Here is a 24,935-nt window from a genome sequence, read left to right as displayed (position 1 = left end):
TTTGCCCCCGCTCTCTCTGTCAGTGGGACAGAGACTTTTGGTGACCAGTCTTAGCAGCTCTTCTGATTTGTATTTCAGTACCCTAACCACATTTTTTATCCGAACCCATGAACTCAAGATTCACTGATTTAAAAAGCCTCACAAATGGGAACCCCCCCCCCAAAAATACAGGGGAAAATGAAATTATACATACATAGAAAATATATCAAGGATTTTGAAGGAAGATATGGCCAATCAGGTAAGTAATTGTGAAGGTGGGCAGAGGGGGCATCTCAAGTCTATAACACTGCATCAAAGCTGATACAATATACATGAAGGTCTATTCAAAATTACAAAAGGACAACTAAAAAGTTTTCAAAATAGAAATCTTATGCATGGAATGGTGTCTACAATTAAACTGAATACCGCCTCACGAAATGCCATCATGTAAGCATATAGGTAAGATTATGTAATCTGTCTTTTGAAATAAAGGCCTTTATTGATTAACACCACATATAAAGCCAAAATGAGGTATTCAGTAAGCATAAAATGCAGAAAAGTCCTAAGTATTTAAAACATCTACAAAAAAATCATAGTGGATAATACATTTTTACCAGTTTTCAGTGTGTTTTGACATGTAGTAGTATTTTTTTTAAACACCATGTAGTAACAAATTTAGAGAAGACCCATTAAATTTACTTATAATGTATGAGAGTTTATGTTCATAGAAAAATCCCCCAAAACAGACAAATACTATTGGAACTCATGAAAGTAGCTTTTCAGATATTTGGTCTGTTTTTTTTTTTTGCAAGATAAACATTTTACATATTATAAAATGTTAAAAAAACTTACAAGATGTGTTTTTAAGCACAAAGTATATATTTATACCACATAACCAACAATGCAGAAGTATAACATAAGGATGTAACAGAACTTACTTATATGTCTAACATACTGGCATGCTCTTAAAGCTAAAAGAAAAAAAAAATAAAGTAAACATTGCTACTACATTTATTCAACAAGAGTGCATCTAAAGTTCTCTAGAATAAAACATTTAAAATATGGAGTATTCTTTCAAAATACAGACTCAAGTCACTGATAAATGACACCTGCAAGTTGTATAAAACCATGTTTAACATAAAAAAGAACAAATCATTGCAGTGTTAAATTCAGAAGATGTGCAAAAGCTTTGAATTGTTAAATCACTTTCATCATTCTTGCATTGTTTAAGTTCCAACACTGATTGGTACGATTTTTGATCCAGGTCATTTTTTCATCTTATCTTGCTGACATTCCTAAGTTTTCGTCACACCAGGTATAGTGATTTACAGCCAATCATGGCTTCCATCTAGCATATTTTACAAGGCTTTTCATTAAGAAGCTAGTAAAACTTGAACTGCATTGTGTTTTTATGTACATCCATTAGCAATAATACAAAGGGACAGTATAATTGACTGCTTCTTAAAGCATTTTTTTTTCCTACCTACCACTTGTTCAAAATGGTGTTTTCATTTAACTTCCTGAGGAACCTAAATAGAATAAAAATGCTGCCTTGACAAATTTGCAGGCAGCCAACAGGACAATCCCATGAAGCTAATTTCCCTGCTCAGTGGAGTAAAATAAAAATAGCCAACAAGGTGGATTACTTTTGGAGCAATTCAAGAATTCCCAGTCTGTCAGTACCTACATCAAATGCTACACAATAAAAGTATAAGCAATATAGTGTTCTCTATATAAAACACGTACTTCATAGCTTATACCCAAACCTTTGATCATGCGCATTTTGTTCATTTAAAAAATACTCTTTGGAAACGGATATAACTCTTGCAGACAACCCATTATCCTCTCTTTCTGTAAAAACAAAGATTCAATCATTTACCTTTTACTCCTCTAATTACTATTGTTAATGTACAGTTCATTTACTTGATCACTTCACCATCTAACACATATCTTTACACACCTCTACATACTACCCAGGGCTTATTTTTCAGCTATTTACCATTTTGGTGAACTTTGTTTTCAGCATTATAAATACAGTATATTTCATATATTTACCCTAATATAAAGACTGATCAGGATTAACATGAAAACAAAATATGTAATACAGTTTTTTCTCTGATTAAAGTTCATTCATATTCAATCATAAACTTCTTCAAAGCTTAAACCAATAGAAGGACAGAAAACGTTTCATAAAGTTTTTTGTCACACTCAGCACTTTTGTTTGCTAGGAAAGGATATATAGGATGTTCACAAAAAGATGCTCTGGTTCTATCTGCTTATTTATTGATGGCCGTTCCTTGCAGCATGGTTTCTGAATACATGGAGCATGGAAGTTTGTCTGTATAGTGCTGACCCTAGGCAGTAGCTTTATTAAAATGGTGTGAATATTGTAATGCAAGCTTCTAGTGAAAAGATTTTATACACCTGGTAATGTAATTCAAGTGCACTATTTATTTTGAACAAACGGAGTACAGAGATTCTCCAAGCAAATCAGTAACAGATAGATTAATGAAAAATGTTGGTGTCAGATTCCCTGCTTGAAATTCATGCTTGCACATGAACACTACTGGTCTGATAAAATATTTCACCAGAAATTTGCAACTATTGTGTTCTCTACTGTTTTATAGTTTAAGCAGGCTATTGCTTGGGGGGGGGGGGAGGCAATACTACACAGACAAAAATCCCATACCTCATGTGTTTAGCGAACCCAGAAAATTTTCAAAGGAACATACCTCAAATATAATTAAAGCTACAGCATCTATGTCAACACTGACTTGCACTGAACAACCCATAACACTCAAAATCTTGTCAATCAGATCTAAGCATTTACTAATTGCATACTAAATGTGTAAAAAAAAAAAAATAAGCCACTGGTCACTTGTTACAATGGAGAATATACTCAAAAAGGTAATTAAAAATTAAACTGACAAAATATAAAGGAAAAAAAGCTATTCACTTAACTACTTACTACCAAAAATGATATAAAAATGCAGACATTTTAGACTTAAATAAGACTAACTGAAATCAGTAAGCTTAGATTTCACCAAAGAAAGAACACCTAACTCCCAAAGCTATAGCTATATGTAATATCCACTACTATAAAAACTCTAGTCCTCAACATACCGTTTATGATAAAGACTACGTGAAAATAATTCATGTTGATATCAGTTGCTATTTAACTGGAATTGAGACAAAACACAAATATGATCACACACTTTTCCAATACTAGCCGAAATAGATGGTAGTGTAAAACTAACAAGAGTCTTTAGCCTTGAATGGATTCGTAGTCCCCAAATCAGAACTGAGTTGTTTTGATCAGTTGCATCATTTTTGGCTCGTTAGACCAGAAAGTCGTCTTGCCACCACCTTGCATGCAGGAAGAGAGAGAATTACTTGAACAAACTACAAGCTGCAACATGCAGAAGTTAACTCTCAAATCTGAGCATTTGGCTACCATAGTTTGCAAGTATGTAATAGAAGGACTAAAGGAATGGTGGCATTCATTATCCAAACAAGCCCACTTTCTTAGTGACCAACACTTGTAATGGCAATTGAAACAAACAAAAAAAAAAAAATCATAAAGATGTTGATTCTTCGGGCTCCCAACTATAAAAAGAGGTCAGCAATATAAGCAGCAATGGACAAGCAGAAGGAAAATTTTCTATAAAAAAAAAAAAAAAAAAATCTTGAGCATTTATCTTTTTCAATACAAGCCAAAAGTCTCATTGTAGCTTGTTAACTTCAGGTACAGATGTCCTCTACGTTTTAGATCCTTTAGAAGGCAGTCTTCCCCAGGCCCTTATAACCACGTAAGAAAGCTCTCTTTATCTAGCTTGGTGGCTGCCAGCACAGATTCCATGTCATTAAGGATATCAGAACTCAAAGCCTCTTGCAAGCTTGGCATCAGTTCTTCTCCTTCCACATTCATTGCTTCTCCTTCTAGTGTGCCCAGGTCCACGTTTGTCCCTGGAATAGCTTCTAGGTAATCTGGAAAACGATTCTGTTGGGAAGGCATGTTGCTTTGGCTGATGGCATCACCTACTTACAACACAAAAATGTATTAAGACTCAGGATAAAAACATCCCTTGAAGTATGCAAAAAAAATACCTAGAAAATATGCAGAGAGTATTAGTTGAAATCAATGTTATTTAAAATGTTATACAAAATTAAACAAAGTAAATACATGCATTATAATTGTTAGCATGTGAGATATGTTCAGGCAGGTTGTAAACAGTAATTCTTTCAACATATTCAAGTTCACAGGTGGCTCTGTTTGCAAACTTCTGCACTACAATGAACAAACATGACACATTTACAGGTGGCTTTTATAATCTTTGAAGAATCATTGCAGTGCCGAGTTCTAATAATTGTAATGGTCCTGGAGAATTCTTTCCAAGTTGTGATACCTTTCATGGGATCAATATAGAGAAATTCTGAAAGATGTACATAAAAAGTTTCAAGACCATATAGGCCCCTTCACCAGATCCTTTAAATCTATAAGGAAAGCTTCCCTACTGTGTTAAACAGAATGCCCAAAGTTAAAATTGTGTAATAAAAGTTATATCCTTGGTCAAAGAATGGAAATGTCATCTCAGAGAAGAAACTCATAAAATAACTCTCTTGCCCTACCCAGTGTCACCCATGCATCCTGCAATTATTAGCCCTGCCTCCTCCCTCAGAAGTCCATACACATCACCTCCAAACTGTATTCCAGCCCTGCTTCCAAATAAGAAAGCCTACACTGCAGGGCACAGTGCTCTGCTCTTCAACAGACCGCTCACACTATATTCCCTGTTGGCTAAACATAGCAAGGAAAACCTCATGCAAGACTGAACCATTAGTGACCCCTTCTGCTAGCAGACAGGATCAAGTATATCGTTTCCACACCACGCATGAACCTTGCTACAAAGACACCTTTATTTGGAAGCTGCTAGGCCTGAAGTGACACCCGTTTTATCACCAAAACCTGAACAGGAAGTGTCACACATAGGGTTAGATTTTCAAAGGGTTACGCGCGTAATATACGCGCGTAACCCTTTAAACCCCCCCTGCGCACGTCGAGTCTATTTTGCATAGGCTCGGCGGTGTGCACAAGCCCCGGGATGCGCGTATGTCCCGGGCTTTGAAAAAGGGGCGGGAAGGGGGTGGGGCCGGGTGGCGCTTTGGGGGCGGTCCCGAGTCCTCCGGCACAGTGGCCGTGCAGGGGGACGATGCGCCGGCAGCTGGTCGGCAGGCGTAACTTAGAGAACAAAGGTAGGGGGGGATTAAGGTAGGGCTGGGGGGTGGGTTAGATAGGGGAAGGGAGGGGAAGGTGGGGGGGGGGCGAAAGGAAAGTTCCCTCCGATTTCGGAGCGGCCTCGGAGGGAATGGGGAAAGCCATAGGGCCTCCCTTAGGGCTTGGCGCGTGCAAGGTGCACAAGTGTGCACGTTATAAAATCAGGTGTACATTTGTGCGCGCCGGGTAGCGTGCACAAATGTATCCCACGTATGCTCCTTTAAAAATCTGCCCCATAATGGTTATGGTGCGCAAAGTTTAAGAGGTCAGCCTAAAAGAATCAGGACTGGTTAATTGTTGAAATTCCAAACAAAGGCAACCAAATTACTTCAAATCTAAATTTTAAAAAATCACCTATGCAAATCAATTTGGATGCTCTGTTTATTGCCACATCTGTTTATGCCCTACGGCTTACTATACATTTCACAAGACATACATGCAGGCACTCCTTTACTTAAGATGCATTTTGGCTTATTATAACCACTGTGAAAAGTCTGTATCCTAATGATGATGCTGGAAAAAGAAAGCTATAGTACAAGTACATTTGAAACTGACCTGTATCCATTTCATCAACACTGTTCAGAAAGTCATCTGGAGTTCTGGGTACGCTGTAACTACTCATGCTCAGGCCGCTATCAGTGCTCTCATCTCTGGAGTGATATGTGCCACTATAAAAGGAAAAATTGGGGAAGAAAATATTTGAAAATGCTATTAAAATAACGCAATGCGGTATAAACTTAAAAAAAAAAAGTCTTGAGATCTTTAAATTTTGGAAGACGTTATAGCATCTGAAAGCAAGGTTAGGTTTCCCATCCATAACTGAAAAGAGCAGCATAATACACTGTAACCTTACTTAAATCACTTTTCAAACAAATCCACTGCTAAAACACCAAGGGGCAGATTTTAAATACTTGCAATACACCAAGGGGCAGATTTTAAATACTTGCGTACTTTTGTTCGCGCACCAGGCGCGAACAAAAGTACGCTGGATTTTATAAGATACGCGCGTAGCCGCGCGTATCTTATAAAATCTGGGGTCGGCGCGCGCAAGGGGGTGCACATTTGTGCAACCTGTGCGCGCCGAGCCCGCTCCGATTTCGGCGCGGCCTCGGAGGGAACTTTTCTTCGCCCTCCCCCCACCTTCCCCTCCCTAACCCACCCCCGCGGCCCTATCTAAACCCCCCCTACCTTTGTCAGCAAAGTTACGCCTGCTGAAAGCAGGCGTAACTTTGCGCGCGTCGGCCGGCAGCCCCACTCCGTCCTCCGGTCCCGGGGGCTGGTCCGGAGGCCTCGACCACGCCCCCAGGCCGGCGCCACACCCCCGGGCCCGCCCCCGAAACGCCGCATCGTTTCAGGAACGCCCCCAGGCACGCCCCCTCCCTCCCCTTTTCGAAAGCCCTGGGACTTACGCACGTCCCGGGGCTTTACGCGCGCCGGAGGCCTATGGAAAATAGGAGCGCCGGCGCGCGGGGGCCTTTTAAAATCCACCCCTAACAGTTTCAGACTCTGTTGCTGCTTCTTTGGTTCTTTTTCCTACATCTCTTCCTTTGTCGTGTTCCCATGATACCTTTTTTTTTTTTTAAATTTAAAGAATATATAGTCATAACATAAAAATATAAGATTTGCCACACTGGGTCAGACCAAGGGTCCATCAAGCCCGGTATCCTGTGTCTAACAGTGGCCAATCCAGGTCATAAGTACCTGGCGGGCTCTCAAAAGATCACAAATTCCAGAATCCAATTATGCATTGAGTAAAAAAAGAAATGTTTTCTCCTATTTGTCTAAATGTATTTCCTAGTAACTTCATTACACATCCCCCTAGTCTTTGTACTTTTTGAAAGAGTAAACAACTGATTCCACTCCACTTATTTTATAGACCTCTATCATATCTCCCCTCAGCCGTCTCTTCTCCAAGACTATGGGAAAACCTTAATCAGGTACGAAATTTGTACTCTAGGCAAATGACGAATGAAGTGACTTGGCCAAAGTCACAAGAAACAGCAGCAAGATTTAAATCCTGATTTGCCTGGTTTGCAGCCCAGTCATTAGGCTACTCTATCTTGCCAGTGCTTATGCTGTTTCCTTCATTCGGATCCTTTTTCCATTTTTTTTTTTTCAAAGATATTCTTTTGGCTACAATATCCTCTCTTACCTCACTTTTAAACATTGCCAGCAGTCGTTTAGCCTTCCTCTCACCCTGTTGTGACGCATCACCTTCCTACAGTTCATTCCTTATTTGCTTATGCTACAATATATGTAGGGACCTTAATTTTCAGTTTATTGTTCTTTGGTAACACAGGGAAAGCAAGACAGCAGCTCGCTGCTCTAAATCCCTCTCCCCCCCCCCCCCCTTTCACAAAACACATAACAACCTTATGGCGTAAAACGAGGCCGCAGTTTATTAAAACATAACCTGAGCCTGCAACTTGTTTATACAAACGGTCAAAACAGCAATCCCCCCCCCATTGCGCTCCTCTTCACTTACCACCGCGTCCCAATGGTAAGCCTGCTTCAACCTCCCCCCATCACTTACCCCGCCACAGCACCAGGAGGGTAAGCGTGCGGCCTGAGCATCGCCGCACCCCCCCCCCCCCCCCCTTGCTCTTTAGGCCTTCCCGTGTGGCAGCCCCAAACTACACGGGCATTTCCCCCCCCTCCAATGTCCTTCACCATTGAATACAAAACATTCCAACTTAGAGCTCGGGTTTTCCGCCGCTAAACTGCGACAAACATCTGCAAAGCATTTATCCTCCAACGTTGTTTTTTTTGAGGGCGGGAGGGAGGGAAGCAGAATTCTGCTGCTTGCTTCGCTGTTTCTGCCTAACTGCTAACTCCGCCCCCCCCCCCTGCTCTCGTAGCCCCAGCAGCCAATGGCAAGGCAGCAATTCAAAAATTGTTGCCTTAGCCAATGCCTGCCTCCGCATCCCCCACCCTCTCTAAGCTCACTGCCCCTCGTGCCCATGTTACCTGCAGCAGCACAAGACCAGCTTGCGCCACTTACTATTTTCCCAGGAATTTATCAGAGTTTATTATGATAAGAACAAAAATAAGAGAAAATCAGTTGAAAAAAAACAAACCCAAAACACAACTCATTTTTCTGGGTAAATATCTGAGTTTCGTTTGGTGGACAGAAGCCCGGATAATCAGGTTCTCCCACCCACCACATCCCTATTTTTAACCCCTTCCCCAGCCTAACAGGCTCCCCCCTCCTCCTCCTCCTCCTCCTCCCACACCATCAAAAATCTCCCCCTCCCCCCACACTGCAACAGCCTTCATCCTTACTGGTGGTGGCTCCAGGCTTTGACGGTCTTGTCTTGGCAGCACAATTACTGAGGCTCCTGCGCTCTGCAAAACTACAGGACCAGAGAGAGTTTGCCGGAAAGTGCTTCTGGTGGACAGGGCCTGCATGACATGCATTCCCAGCACCAGACAGCAAGCACTTTGGCTGCTTGGGGGTCAGGAGGTGGGATTAGAAACATGGCATGGGCGCCGTTGGAGGTGGGCACTTTCACTGCTAGAGGGAGGGATTTGCAACACAGCATGCGCTTTGGCCCACACAGGCTTCCAGCAGTGGCTGGAGGACTTTATAAATGCCACATCTGCAGCTTTGGTGCAGCTTTTTAATCAGGCTAAAATTAGGGTGAATATTGGTTTAAAACAAAGTCATCTTTGGAAAATCTGGGAATTTATGGTTGAAAAATCAGTTTTAACTAAAAACAAAGGACCCTAAATATACATCATGGGGCGGATTTTAAAACGAGCGCGAATAGCCTACTTTTGTTTGCGCTCCAGGCGCAAACAAAAGTACGCTGGATTTTAGTAGATACGCGCGGAGCCGCGCGTATCCGCTAAAATCCTGGATCGGCGCGCGCAAGGCTATCGATTTCGTATAGCCGGCGCGCGCCGAGCCGCGCAGCCTACCCCCGTTCCCTCCAAGGCCGCTCCGAAATCGGAGCGGCCTCGGAGGGAACTTTCCTTTGCCCTCCCCTCACCTTCCCCTCCCTTCCCCTACCTAACCCACCCGCCCGGCCCTGTCTAAACCCCCCCCTTACCTTTGTCGGGGGATTTACGCCTCCCAGAGGGAGGCGTAAATCCCCGCGCGTCAGCGGGCCTCCTGCGCGCCGGGACGCGACCTGGGGGCGGGTCCGGAGGGCGCGGCCACGCCCCCGGGCCGCCCCGGGCCGTAGCCACGCCCCCGGAACGCTCCCGACACGCCCAGAAAACGCCGCGCGGTTCGGGCCCGCCCCCCCGACACGCCCCCTCCGAAAACCCCGGGACTTACGCGAGTCCCGGGGCTCTGCGCGCGCCGGTAGGCCTATGTAAAATAGGCTTCCCGGCGCGCAGGGCCCTGCTCGCGTAAATCCGCCCGGTTTTGGGCGGATTTACGCGAGCAGGGCTCTGAAAATCCGCCCCCATTTGTACAAGTGCAATGCCTGTATAAGATTTCTATATGGATTAGAATAGCACTTTGTTGTATACAAAGATTCAGAATGGCCTCAATTTATTACACATTTTCCACACCTTTCATATGGAAAAAGTGTAGTACAAATCATTTTAAAATCACAATACTAAAATTCTAAATTAAATAAAAATGTAATATATTTACATAATCTCATTAGTACATTTAAAAATGGATACATAAAACATCTTCCAGCCTACCAAAGGAAATCAGATGCCTCCGAGAAAGAACCTTCTTTATAAAAGCCCTAAAAATTTTCCTCTTCAAGAAAGCATTTCCAAAGCTAAGTGATAATGTATCACCCCCTACTTATCCCTCCTCAGGGAGTCTAGTTTTTTGCCCCATGTCTCAATAAAGTCAACTCCTTGCTCCTATATATTGCGCCTCCATAATGAAGAATGATGTAAGATGCTGTTCTATTTTACCCTCCTGAATTGTGTATTCATACTGTACCCCGATCTGACTCTATCTGCTTGATTTATGTATATTCATATTGTACCTCCAATTGAACGCAGGAAGGGCCGGTAATAAATGCTTTCTAAATAAATAAATCTTCCCAAATTAGGTCGATAAATGTCTGTAAATACAGTCATCCTTTTCTTTTTTCCCTAAAAGATAAATATTTTAATTTGGCATGTTATTTCTAATGAAAGTGAATTCCATAAGGCAGGACCAAAATAACTAAAGGCTGGCACAACCGATAGTGAAGGAGTAGTTAACAGACTTTGTTGAGAGGATCACAATTCTCTTATTTACTTAATCTGAATTTTTTCCCGCCTTTAACAAATCCAAGTCTCAAGGCTCATACCTTAGCAATTCATGTAATAATTTGAAAATAAGCCTAGAACCCTAATCATGCCTAGATTCTACTGGTAAATCAATGTAACCAGCACAAAACTGGGGTAATGTGGTCATTTCCCAATCACTGCACCCTTGCAGCAATATTCTGTAATAGCTGTAATCTGCTCAGGTTAGTTTTTGGACATCTCTGATACAGAGAGATACAGCTGAATGAATAATTGCAATATCTATGGCTGAAGGTAATGCATTGCAAGTGGTTAAAACAACCATTTTGCCACAAATGATATTTGAGGAACTATTGATACTTGTGAATCCTATTTAAACACCAGTCTAGCCTCCAAATCTTTAGGCTTTATAGTAGTATCAGCAAAAGAGGGATAAACAAAATACAAAGGCATAGTAGAAAGCTTTTTTTTTTTTTTTTTTTTTAACAAACCTTTTACACAATTTCCTCAAAGAACAAGGATATTTTTTACACTTGAGGAAAACTAGTCATAAAACGCATTAAATTACATTACTTTATAATCTTTTTTGGTTTGCTATTATTTTCATTCACTCAGGAATGAAACAAACCTGAATGAAAATGGAGTGGCATTAACTGCATTTATTTCACGGATAACTGAATGGTCTAAAACCCTTTTGGCAGTACTGGTGTTGTAACGTACACTCTTTTTTGTATTGCCCTGTTTTTGTTCAGGGACAGTTCCGCATTTCTGTAATTAGCAATTTCTTATTAAAAAAAATTATTTTAAGGGTCTTGCACTTGATTGTTAATAGGCAATTAGTGATATCACAAACTCCTTAGCCTCTTACTTCATGAAAGATAAGAATGGGGAGGCCTGCTACCATGTGCATTTCTAGACTGTCTACACCGAGGGAAGAATAAATCATATTTTTACCACTTGAAGACACTTGCCAAATGTAAGCATAGAATGAAGTTAATTTTCAAAGCCATTTCCACAGGTAAGACAGTGCGCTACCGAACAAGCTGGTCGAGTTTTGTATAATTATACTTTTTCTTCATTTTTTATTTTGTTACTACCCGCTTTCTACACTTTGCGCCATACAAGAAGCATTCTTGGAAATTATTTAAATCTAATAAAATGGAGAAATTACTTACCTGATAATTTCGTTTTCCTTAGTGTAGACAGATGGACTCAGGACCAATGGGTATTGAGCTCTGCTGCTAGCAGATGGGAGACGTAGTCAGATTTCAAAGCTGACGTCACTCTAGATATACCCCTGCAGTCACCTCAGCTCTTCAGTATTCTCTTTGAAAAGCCATTGTGGATAAATCTTTGCTTAAATAACTTGATTAAACTTGAGTAAAACTTGAACTGGTTCAACTAAGTTCCAAACTGGAGACCACCAGTACACTCAGGATTGGAAACCACATCTGGCGTGGCCAGTGGGGAGCTATCAGAATCATTAATCCTTTGTCCTGCCGGAGCTTCACGAGAGTCTTTGAGAGAAAGTGACGGGTCCGCATAAAGGAGACCACTGGCCCAGGAGAGGGTGAAGGCATTCTCTTGACTGCGAGTGGTGACTGCGAATGAGAGAGCAGAAGTTGTCTACTTTGTTGTTGTGGACCAACGCAAAGAGGTCTATGCGAGGGTAACCCCAACGTTGGAATATCATGTTTGCTATCGTGGGGTTGAGAGATCCCCTTGTGCGGTTGGAAAGTGCAACTCAGCTTGTCCGCTAAGATATTGTCCACTCCTGGCAAGTAGGTTGCTTTGAGGCATATTAAGCGGGAAAGGGCTCATGCCCATATCTGTGCAGCTTCCTGACACAGGAGGTAGGAGCACGTTCCTCCTTGTTTGTTGATATACCACATCGCAACCTGATTGTTGGTTTGAATCAGGATAGCTTTGTTTGATAGGCAATCCTGAAAGGCCTTGAGGGCATATCTGATCGCCCGTAGCTCCAGGAAATTTATCTGGTGTTTGGCTTCCTCTGGAGACCAGGTTCCCTGAGTCTGCAGGTCACCTACATGTGCGCCCCACCTGAGGTTGGATGCATCTGTTGTTAAGTTAATTTGAGGATCTGGAGCCTGAAATGGAAGGCCTTGAATGAGATTGGAGTGGTGCATCCACCAGGCTAGTGACAGATGGAGCTGTTTGGTAACCTGGATAATGCTGGACATTGGCTGACAAGCTTGAATCCACTGATATTTTAAAGTCCACCACATTACTCTCATGGCGAGGCGAGCCATCAGAGTGACATGCACCGAGGACGCCATGTGACCCAGCAGTATGAGGAAGTGACGAGCAGTTGAAGATATTCGAGTCTATAGTTGATGTGCCAGAGATGTTATGGTGAAAGCACGATCCTGGGGGAGGAAGGCTTTCGCCTGTACAGTGTTTAGGTTGGCCCCTATAAAGGATAGGGTTTGGGATGAAACTATCTTGGATTTGGGATAGTTGATTAGAAACCCTAAGGAAATCAGGGTGTTGATAGTGAGAGACGCAGGGAGATTAGTGCGCCCTGCTGAGTCGGAGCTGTTATCAACCAATCGTCGAGATAAGTGTAGACATGCACACTCTGATTCCTGAAGAAGGCTGCGACCACCACCAGGCACTTGGTGAATACTCGTGGAGCGGACGCCAAATGGTAGTACACGGTACTGGAAATGACGGGGCCGACCAGGAATCGCAGATACTTGCGATGAGATGGAGTAATTGAGTTGTGTGTAAGCGTCTTGGAGATCTAGAGAGCATAGCCAATCTCCTCTTTGTAGAAGAAGAAGTAGAGAGTCCAAAGTTACCATTTTGAATCTTTCTCTCTGCAAAAATTTGTTTAGGGCACGGAGGTCCAGTATCGGGCATACGCCACCTGACTTTTTTGGTATTAGAAAATACCGGGAATAAAACCCTTATCCCTGCTGGGAGAGGGGCACTGGTTCTATTGCTCAGGATTTGAGGAGGGATGAGACCTCCTGTTCGAGCAAGGGAAAGTGGTCGGACGACCCCCACGTCAGCCAAGGTGGAGAGTCTGCTGGAACAGTCAGGAAATTTAGGTGGTAACCCTGAGTGACTACTGCCAGTACCCACTGCTCTGTGGTGACTGTATGCTAAGCGCTGTTAAAGTGGCAGAGCCGACCACCGACCGGAATAAAAGGAAGAGAGGAGGTTGGCTTACACTCTCTAGAAAGGAGTCAAAACCCTGATGCTTGTCCAGGCTGAGAAGCTGGCTGAGACTTTTGAGGCCGAGTCTGCCTGGATTGACCTTTTTGGTAAGGTCTGGAAGGGCGTCCTCTAGAAGCCGGAGGATAAAACTTCCTTGGCTTGTAGGCCGGCCGCTTAGAGTCACATCTGAAAGTTCTCTTAGGGGCAGACGGAAACTCAGATAGCATAGAAGAAAGCTGGCGCAGAGTTTCATGGTGATCCTTCAACTGCACCACAGTCTCTCGGATCTTTTCCCCGAAGAGATTATCGCACACACACGGTAGATCTGCTAACCTGCCTTGGACTTCTGGTTTTAAGTCCGATGATTTGAGTCAGGCCCATCTTCTGGCATTAATTCCCACTGCAGAGACTCTAGAGGCCGTATCAAAGATATCATATGCAGCGCGGACTTCGTGCTTTCCAGCATCTAGACCTTTTTGAGCCAGAGTATGAAGTTGAGTCTGGAGTTGCTCTGGTAAAGAATCAGAGAAGTCCTGGATCCTTTTAAAAAGGTCTCTGTTATACTGTGTCATGTATAACTGGTAAGAGGCAATGTGAGATATGAGCATGGAGCCATGGAAGACACGCCTGCCAAAGGCATCCAGGGATTTTTGTTCCTTCCCTGAAGGTATGGAGGAATGAGGTTTTGAATGTCGTGCCTTCTTCTGGGCTGATTCAACAACCACAGAGTGATGATCCAACTGTGATTTTTGGAACCCAGGAGCTGACCGTACCAGATAGGTGGCATCTGTCTTGTGGTTGACCGGTGGGACCGAACATGGGTGTTCCCAGTTTCTCCTCAGGAGATCAAGCAGGATTTCATTAATAGGTATAGACATGATTTCCTTAGGAGCATCTAGAAATTGGAGTACTTCCAGCATCTTGTGACTAGAGTCCTCTTCCGTCTGAAGTTGAAAAGGAATGGTTTCAGACATTTCCTTGATGAAATTAATAAAAGACAGATCTTCTGGTGGACAGCGTCGTCTTTCATCTGGGGGAGAGGGCTCTGATGGTAGATCATCTGTATCCTGGGACGAATCATCGGTCCAAGGATTATAGGGTTGATCTCCAGCACCTAGTGAGTCTTCAGCAGGGAGAAATGGTGCTAATCCTGAAGGACCAGGCCTAGGCATCAACGGCATTGAAGGAGGCATCGACGGCATCGATGGAGGAACCAAAGGGACCGGTGACATCGATGGACGAGTCGGTGGTAAAATGCCAGACAGTGGACTGGGTAACTGTTTCCTCATCATCTGGACCCACCGGTGCTCTTGGTTCCATCGGAGGCAGGGCACCGATCAATGCATCCAGTCTACCCAGTAGCGGTGCGAGCGCTATGGGAATGGGATCGGTGACCGGCTCGGGGACTGGTACGGCATCGATGGAGGTTGGAAGCCCTGAAGTGCTTTACCGATGGCATCTTGGATCATCCATCCAATTCCTTGCGGAAGCCTGGGGCATGGAACCCCAGCACCGGAGTAGGAGGCAGCACTGGCATAGCTGGAGGGTCCACTGGTGAAGGTGGAATCGCGGATCCCGGCACCACTGAAGGTGGGGAACACCTCGGTGACCCGGTCACAGAAGAGGATGGGGCCTTTTCTGGACGGGGCTTCTTTGTCGGTGGCTCTGTCAACATCGATGCCGAGGACATGCCTGGATCGACGGACTCAGCCTTCCGATGCCGGTGTCGATGCTTCTCACGATGTTCTCCTTGGTCCTTTTCTTGAGGAGGCAAGGAGGTAATGAATACCTCTGGAATCGTTGACGCCAGTCGAACAGCAGCGGTGTCCCGGTGCTGGTGAGAAGTCGATGGCACCGGCTCGGACGACATAAAAGCTATCAATGGAGTCGGAGGGTTTTAACTGAAAGAGAAAGTCCATGTTCTCTAAACGAGCCTTATGGTGCTTCGGTGTCACTTGGGCACATTTGGTAGATCATGGCCGGACCCCAAACACATAACACAGGTCCCAGGCGGGTCAGTGATGAAAATTGTTTGAGTACAGTTGGGGCACCATCGAAAACCTGACGCCATGACTCCGACAAAAATGTAGCCGTGGTGTGGTCACTGGCCGGTAGGCCCCAAAGGGACAACTCGACGGGAATCGACTGCAACAAGGGTAAAACCCATTGTGCCATAAAATTTATTCTAAAAACGTAATCATAAAAAATAATCTTAAGTGAAAACAAAAGTTTATAATCACAAACAGGCAGAAAGGCAGAACAGAGACGACAAGGGAAGTTGCAAAGGGTCTTTTATGCATCCTAATCCACCAAATTACTTCAAGCCATGAGTATTACGTGACATACAATGTGACTACTGTTTCTGTACAGGTACATTATATACACCAACAAACAAAGCTGCAGAAAGCATTTTCTGACTGTAAAATCCTCCACTGTGCTTTATGCCAGAAGACTGAAAAACTGTCTAGCCAAAGCAAATATGCAAATCTATGGCAAAACTCCCTCACAAACTTGGTGTTCATTATCACCTACCTGTGAAAACTAATAGGCAAACCAGTATTTAGGGTCACTATGACCATTAAATTATCACAGTAGCTCAAAATCTTGGTTGTCATGCTACAATGTGAATTGCTAGGACCACCAGTTCTATGGGCACCACAGAGTAATGCAATGGAATGCTGTAGCAATAATGAGGTGATATTTAATGGCAGAGTCCATCAGTTGCTACTAGCCATCAGACTTCTGCTAAACATTTAGTAAAGATTCCCAGTTCCATTTTCATGTTAGTACAACCAGAGCTGGATAACTCCCATGTGCTAGGATGCCCAGGTAACTAAGAGCTGGGCTTGTAGTGGTTAAGAAAGGAGTTGCTTGCTGGTGGGCAGGAAGAGTGGCCGCTAGCAGTGGTGAGACAAGAAGCCAGGTCAGAGCAGGAAAGTTGCTGCTGCCATTAGCAATGGAGGCAGAGCCCTGGATAGGAGAGGAGCCACCACCTTCGGCGATGAGCGGAGTTGCTGCTGCAGGTTGGTCGGAAGATATGCCCAGATGAGAAGAAGTGGGAGGGGATAGAAGGGGAAGTGGGAAAAATATTTTGCCTTATATCTAACCTCTTAAAAAGGACAAATCAATATGCACACACAAAGCCCATGCAAAATGAGTCAAGAAAATACTAATTAAAAATAAAAATTATAAGTAGAGAGTTGTTTTTTTTAACCTTGGCTTCTAAATATTTGGGCTGATGCTCAATTTTTCTAAAAATTATTCCTCTCCCCCTAAGTACAACAAAATGCACTATCTGCAATGAAAGATTTACCAAGGACACAGACGACAACATAGACAGTGTATTCCTCATGATCAAAAGCTTTTATTTCTAATGCGCATAAGGAAGTCAGCTCCTAAGTTTGAGAGACTGACTTGTCTATACATAGGATATACCATGCTTAAATACATTTATTTACCAAGATAAAATGTTGAGATAACCACCTTTTGTTTGAAGTTGAAAGGGTGAAGGCATCTGCATTTCTAACTACTCTGTGAAACTAATTTCCTTGAGAAAATCCTAAGGGAGATTACCTTTTTAATCACAAGCAGGTCTATCCAGTACCGAGCAGTAGGAAGAGCTGCGTTAGTGCCTACGGCACCCGCGGTTGCCGCACGCACAGTGCAGCTCACCTACCGCTCGATCCTGAACACTAATTTTATTTAAATGTAAACCGCGTCCGTAATGCCTTAGGCCCGCGCAACCCATTTTACTGGATAGAGCGCCTATACAGTATCCTGGGTGCGCGGGCCTAAGGCTTCACGCCATGCTGGTATCTGTCATTTCAAATGTCATTTGAAATGACAGATACCAGGGAGGAGGGGAGAAGAGATGACAGCGGCGAAGCAAAAAAAAAGCGAAAAAACCAAAAGCAAAAAGTAAGTCGCTTCACCGCTTCACTCTTCCCTCCTCCCGGAGCAGGGCGCGAAAAGCAGCCTTGCTCTGGGAGAAGGAGAAGAGACACAGCGGCGAAGCAAAAAAAAAAACCAAAAGCAATTTTGGTTTTTTTTTTCAAAAAGCGACAATTTTGGTTTTTTTCCAAAAGTGACTTACTTTTGGGATCTGTCAAGATCCCAAAAGTAAGTCGCTTTTGGACGCCTGCAGAACTTACTTTTTTGAAGCCATCAGCAGGAACACGATCATAGCTCCTCCCGACGAAGAAAGATGGCCGCCTGCACGGGGGGAAGCGTACAATTGGCCGCTCAAGATGTGGCGTCACATCCCGTGACGCCAAACGTCGTGACGTCACGTCTTCAGCGGCCAATTGTAGCTTTCCCCCGTGCAGGGGGAAAGCTGCAAAGACAAACAGGATGGCAGTCCTCACACATCGGTAATCCCTAGCTACAGGCTGACCCCAACTGAAAAAAGGCAATACTTGTGCTAATGGGTATGAACTTGACAGATCCCAAAAGTAAGTCGCTTTTGGAAAAAAACCAAAATTGTCGCTTTTTGAAAAAAAAAAAAACCAAAATTGCTTTTGGTTTTTTTTTTTTGCTTCGCCGCTGTGTCTCTTCTCCTTCTCCCGGAGCAAGACTGCTTTTCGCGCCCTGCTCCGGGAGGAGGAGAGACACAGCGGCGAAGCAAAAAAAAAAACCAAAATTGCTTTTGGTTTTTTTTTCTTCGCCGTTGCAGTCTCCGTGGCAGCCCCAGTCCGGACATCGGAGGGGGGCTGCAACGTTTTTTTCGCTTTTTTTTTTGGCTTTGGGAGCAGGGGAGAGGACTGGGGCTGCCACGGAGACCGGCACCCATGATCGCGGCCGGGGCAGGTGAGTGGGGGCTGGGGGAAAGCTTGCCACCTACCCTTACCCCTGCCTCTACCGCAGGGGTCAGGGTAGGCGGTAAGTTTGCAGGTTAAACGCGCGACAAAACGGCAGGGAAAACTAGCGATAGTCGGGGCGCGGGTTACGGGATGCTAGGGAATAGCTAATTCGCTCGTTTGCATGCAATATGCATGCCGCGTGTGGAAGAGGTTGCCCGGGGAATTTAGGACGCGGTAGGAGTAGGTTAAAGGGGATTCGGGATCGCAGGAAGGGCTAACGCGGCCGGAAAGTGAGTAAAAAGCGGCTTAGGAGCAGGGTAAACGCGGCCGCACTTTACAGGATAGACCCGAAGGGAAGCAATGAAACATTTGTCTATCCTTATCTTGTAAAAAACAATTCTGTTTCTTAGGCCTCAATTGCAACTTTAAATCATCAATATTGTCCTCTTGCATTCACTATTGAAGGGATTCTTTTAATCAATTTCAATTTTAACTATTTCAGTTCCTCCTTGAGGCCCAGGAACAGTGGGAAATAAGCTAAGGAACTTCTAATATACGATCACTCATAGCACACAACTTACTAAATTCTTCATCTAGGGAGATATTCTGGGGTACTGCAAGTGTCACTGAGAGCATTATCTTAGGGATGCTTCTTTTACATAGCATCAAGATACATTGAACTGATACACACAATATAAGAAGAAATACTATTACAGTAATAAGAATGTGTCAGTGAAGTGAGTAAAGCATGACAGCAGTATATCTATGATTTGCATGTGATTTCTAATATTCCCATCATTATTGATATAAGAACAGCACTACTCCTTCTTACAGAATCAGAGGGTAGGGGTTTTTGATGTAGGTTCTGAAATCTGGAATTTGAGTTCCACAAACAAGTCTGATATGCAGGTTAATCGTGCAATGCAAATTGGCCTTATTCAGCATATGTATGCAACTACATCTGATGAATATTCATCCTGGATATTCTGAAAACTGGATCTTTTTGCTGAGAAACTGTCAAGGTCAAATACTGGTTATATTGCCAAGCAGAGTCGTGTTTAGAGCCTAGTCCATCACTTTTGAAAACTATCTTTGAACTGGAACAATTGTAGTTTATTTGATTCAGTCCTAGCTATCCTCTGTTAGGCTAAGACCAACTCATGCTGCTACAGGTTGGAACACAAGTCAGCAAATTGGCAGTTCTGAGTAGCATGTTAAACAAAATACAGTTTTTGCCCTTGTACAGTACTTCAACCTCAAGCACTATAGGCTTTTATCTCTGTCTTTTAACATAGCTCTTCAACTGGTAATGCTTGAAATGCTGATTTAATGTGAAACAATATTCTAGCACTTAAAAAAAACAACAAAAAACTGTTTGCAGTACTAGCCTCTCCTATGACAAAAAGAAAAAAAAGCTATGAAAAGATTCCATGTGCAGGCAAGTTAAGATATGGGTTTGAGATTCAATTTGTTTGATCTCACAAGACATTCACAGGTCCTTATATGAATCAGTGATTGTAAAGGCTTGTTAGTCAACAGACTGTGCATAAGCAAACATGCTATGAATTCATCCAACAAGCCTGAACAGTTTACTTCCTCCCACAGGAGACAGATTTTAATCCTCAATTTTAACTGATCTTGCCATTTAAGGAGGGATTACTTTACAGCTGTTCTGGCAAAGAACAATGCCCCAAAACACTATTACTTACACAACCAGAATAAAATTATTATGGTATTTTGCTAAAAATAATATGTCAACGTTTATTACTACAAACCTGTTAAGAAAGGGATCAGAGCTATTGGTTGTCATTGTTCTCAGCTCTTGAGACATTCCAGGAGAAGAAACTTGATTCTGAGACCCGCCATCTTGTTCCATAGTTGGAAGCTGACTACGGAGAACTAATTCCTATAAAGAAAAAAACAATCTATATTAGTTAACTCACACTACCATCTCCAAATCATCATTCAAATAAAACCATGCGTGTGTTTATGTATATTTTTGGCTGTTTTTGTGTCCGCTTCTGAATTGCTAATGTACACCTAGAGCAGTGATTGTCAAAGTAGGAGTAGGGGGTTTCCTAAAGCAGTCTCAATTTTCTACGAGAACCCGCACCCCAACCTCAACATGAATTAGAAAAAATCGTTTTAACGCAATACTTTTTATGATGGGATGGAGCCAATGGGCACAACTAGAACGTCTTGTAAGCTTTCTTGTTCTACCTGTGAGAAGATCAGCAGTTGGAACAATGGGAAAACAGAGTTGCTTACTTGACACAGGTGTTCTCAGAGGCTAGCAGGACGTCAATCTTCACACATGGATGACATCCTCTGAAGGAATCCAGCACAGATAAAATTGTCAGAGTTTTTAGAACTTTGACTGAGCTTCACTGAGCATGCCCATGTCATGCTACCATACCATTCCCTTCAATGTGTGGTCTCTTCAATCTTGTGTTAAGTAAAAAGGAAAGTAAAGAAACCAACTCCATGGGGAGCTGGCTGGGTTTCGTGAGGACTGATATCTGCTGTCCTCAGGGAATACCTGTTACAGATGATGAACACTTTCTCCAAAGACATCCTGGCAGTCCTCACACATCGGTAATCCCTAGCTACAGGCTGACCCCCAACTGAAAAAAGGCAATACTTGTGCTAATGGGTATGAACTTTTTTTTTTTTTTGTGTGTGGCAAGCCTTTTTCTGTTTATCATTAACCCATAAAGGGCAACCGGCAACAAAAACAGGCCCCTCCATGGGGACTGATTGCAAGTGAGCCATCAATGCTGCACTGGCTTCAACAGAATGAGCCTTGCCATGGCCCATCAGATTCAATCCCGCCTGAGCATAACAGGAGATGCAATCCACCAGCTAATTAGAACATCTGACAATGGTGACCCCAGTTTCTTTGCGTCAAAAGAAAAAAAGTTGGGTGGATTTCCTATGGGCTTCAGTCTACTCCGGGTACAAGGTCAAGGCTCTCTTGCTGTCTTAATTGTGCAGCGCTTATTCACTTTGGTGAACATGCGACCTGGAAAAAAATGTTGGAAGGGCAATAGACTGCTTAAGATGGAATTCAAATGCCACCTTAGATAAGAATTTAAGATGAGTGTGCCAGACCATCCTATCAAGGAAAAATTGTATAAGATGGATAAGTTACTACAGCCTGAATCTCACTGACCATGTGTGCCAAAGTGATCGCCACCAAAAACAAAAATCTTTCAGATCAGGTACTTTAGTTCACAGGAGTGCAGTAAGTCAAAGGAGCTTTCATCATCTTGATCAAAACCATGTTGAGGTCCCATGACACAGTGGGAGGTCTGATGGGAGATTTCAAATGAAGCAGAGCCCTCAAGAAACGTACAACTAAAGGCTGTACAGAGATAGGCTTACCTTCTACATGGTGATGATATGCACCAATTGCACTAAGGTGGCCCCTTACTGAGTTGGCCTTGAAGCCAGCATCAGATAAATGTAGAAGGTAGTCAAGTAGTTTTTCTGTGAAGCAGGAGAAAGGCTCTAGGGCAGGGGTGGGCAGTTCCGGTCCTCGAGGGCCACAAACCAGTCTGGTTTTCAGGATATCCCTAATGAATATGCATGCGAGAGATTTGCATGCACTCTGCCTCAGTTGTATGCAAATCTATGTCATGCATATTCATTAGGATATCCTAAAACCTCGACAGGTTTGTGGCCCTCGAGGACTGGAATTGCCCACCCCTGCTCTAGGGCCTGTTGCTCACAACATACGGCAAACCTCCTCCACTTCAGTCCAAAGGACTTCCTAGTGGAAGCCTTCCCTGAAGCCAAAAGAATAAGAGATCCCTAGAGAAGTCAAGAGGTTGCAGAATCAACCTCTCAACATTCAAGCAATGAGCAATAGGATTTGAGGTTGGGATGGCACAGCCTGCGCCTTGATTCTGCAAGATGAGATCTGGGGAAACTCCCAGCCTGATCGGTTTCTGGATGTACATCTACTGTAGGAGCAGGAACCAGATCTGTCTCAGAAAAAATGGAGCTATGAGAATCATGACCCCTTTGTCTTCTTTGAGCTTCAACAAAACCTTCACCACTAGCGAAATTAGAGGATATGCATACAGAAGGCCCCCTGCCAAAATACAAGGTAAAAGCAGCTGCACGCCTTCTATCTGGAAGATAAGATCGGGACCTTGCTGTTCCAAGGAGAAGTGAATAGACCCACCACTGGAGTTCCCCAGATACAGAAGATCTGCTTCACTACTTCCTGATTCAGGGAGCACTCATGTGGTAAGGATTAACTCAGTCTGTCAGTTAACATGTTCTCCACATTGACCAGGTAAGTAGCTCGAAAATCAGCCTGTGAGATATGGCCCAGCCCCACAGATGGACAGCCTCCTGATAAAGAAGGAATGAGCCTGTCCCTCCCTGCTTGCTGATTTAATACATTGCCACTTGACTATCCATCTGGATAAGAATAACTGTTGGTCACCTGATCTCTGAAAGTCCACAGAACATACCAAATTGCCCAGAGCTCCAGGAAGTTTGTCTGATGCAGCTTTTCCTGAGCAAACCAAGAGCCCTGGGGTGCACAGTCCATCTACACGAGCTCCTCGACCCTGGCAGGACGCATCTGTTGCAAGGACAATTTGGATTGGAGAAATTTGTAAAGGGATTCCCTTGACCAGATTGGAATTGTTCTGCCACCAGGAAAGAGTCCCTGAGAGACCAAGTTATCAAGATGCTGTTCCAGGTAGCTTCCCTGGGCTGTAGCCACTGAGACCTCCTCATGTACAGATGTGGCATGGGAGTCACATGCACGGTTAGAAGCCATGAGGTCCAACAGTGTCAACATGTGCCACTCTGAGGTCTGCTGATTCAGCTGGACTTCTTCCACTGCAGCCAACAAAGCAGTGGCTCTTTGCTGTAGAAGGAAGGCTTTTTCCTAAATTGTGTCTAGCAGGGCTCTGATAAACTCCAATTGAGGTAATGGGCTGAAGTGAGACTTGAGGTAATTTATGATGAACACTAGTAACTCCAACACCCAGATGGTCATGCTCATCAATTCCTCAGCTCTGGCTTGAGACATACTCTTGACCAGCCAATTGACCAGATAAAGAAACACATGTGCCCCCAGTTTGCTTAAGTGTGCCGCCACTACCACAATTAGGCATTTTATGAAGATACATGGGGCAGATACTAATCCAAAGGGTAGAATGTGATTCTGGAGGTGGTGGTTTTCTAGTACTAACAGGAGATATTTCTGGTGACTGGGAAAAATCTCTATGGAAATTTAAGAATTCCTGAGATCAAGGCAGCTGAGAAAATGGATTAAGGTGCCCAGAGAAACCATCTTGAATCTTTCTATTTTGATGAATTTGTTCAAGGCCCTTAGGTCTAGGATGGGACAGATTCGCTTTGGCCATTAAGAGGGAGAACAGCTCCATTTGAAGCACTTCCAGATGGGTCTGGGGGCCAATTTGGCAGGAGAGCCAATAGGTTCAATTTGCATCTCTTCTGGATGATACTGAAGACCCATGTCTGAGGTTATACTGGGCCACCGGTTTACATAAAACCATAGCCTTCCCTCAACCAGAAGGTCCTCTGGCATAGGTATTGAGATCTGGCTATGCTCTCTGTGGTCTAGTCAAAATCCCATCCCAGGTGGGCCTGCTGCAATCAGAACAGAGGGTAATGCCTCCTGGGTGGAAGTAATGTCTCCTCTGCCCTGACCTCTGGTACCTATTCAAGGAGGCGGCTGAGTCTGGAGTAGCTGTGGAGAGCTGCTGGAACACTGTACAATGATCTCGGATCTGTCCCACCCATCACTGATTCTATCTCCAAAGAGATTCTCTCTAGTGCATGGCAGTCCCAAACGGAAACCCTAGGTTCGCAGCCTGTAGAGTCTGTGTGCCCTGATCCCTAGGGCAGAGACTCTCTATGCCGCTTTGAAAACATTGTAGGTCATATGGATCCTGTGTTTTCTGCATTCCAACCCTTTGTCCATCAGTAGTCCAATGATAGGCATGTTGCTCTCCGCTCCTGCTGGCTAAGGGGCTGGGAGGTAGGTGAGTGCATTGGGAAGGCTGGGGAGGGAGTCAATCTGGGGAGGAGCAGAACATATAAATGCACTGGATGGGGCATCAGAAAGGGTGAATGTGAGCAACTGAAGAGGCAGGTTTAAAGAGTGCTGAAATGAGCTTGTTGGCATTAGAGGAGAGAAAGACTGAAGGGCCTAGACAAGAGGAGATGCAATGGAGAATGGGCTGTTGATGGCAGTGAGAGGGGCATACCAGACTAGTTAAGACAGACTAGGGGGCATTTAGAGAGACTGACATATGGATTGAGTCTGACGGCGATGGGATGGAGGTGCTCATACTAGTGAAGCTAGACTGGGAGATAGAGAATGAAAGGTGGGAGCAGGCTGGAGGGTTTGAGTGAGATAGATGGGAATGGGTAAGGAAGACAGATTGATACACTGCCTTATGGTGAACCATTATAGTAAATTTAACATAATCCTTCACCAAAAA

At 43.8% G+C, this 24,935-nt stretch overlaps 1 protein-coding gene across 7 annotated transcripts in view; it reads right to left on the bottom strand.

Moving 5' to 3' along the window:
• Window positions 1–449: 449 nt before the first annotated feature.
• Window positions 450–24,935, bottom strand: part of YAP1 (Yes associated protein 1) — a 312,565-nt gene continuing 288,079 nt past the window's right edge. For all 7 annotated transcript variants that reach the window (XM_029602407.1, XM_029602409.1, XM_029602408.1 and 4 more), the window contains 3 exons: window positions 20,217–20,347; window positions 5,810–5,922; window positions 450–4,017 (listed from right to left, as the gene is read on the bottom strand). In XM_029602407.1, the coding sequence (XP_029458267.1) occupies window positions 3,779–4,017; window positions 5,810–5,922; window positions 20,217–20,347 (483 nt within the window). In that variant the 3' untranslated portion in view covers window positions 450–3,778. The remainder of the gene's footprint in view (window positions 4,018–5,809; window positions 5,923–20,216; window positions 20,348–24,935) is intronic.

This window comes from Rhinatrema bivittatum, chromosome 5, assembly GCF_901001135.1.
Source record: "Rhinatrema bivittatum chromosome 5, aRhiBiv1.1, whole genome shotgun sequence".
Lineage (NCBI taxonomy): Eukaryota > Metazoa > Chordata > Amphibia > Gymnophiona > Rhinatrematidae > Rhinatrema > Rhinatrema bivittatum.
Note: the sequence above shows the minus strand (reverse complement) of the source record. Positions and strands in the feature narration are given on the sequence as shown.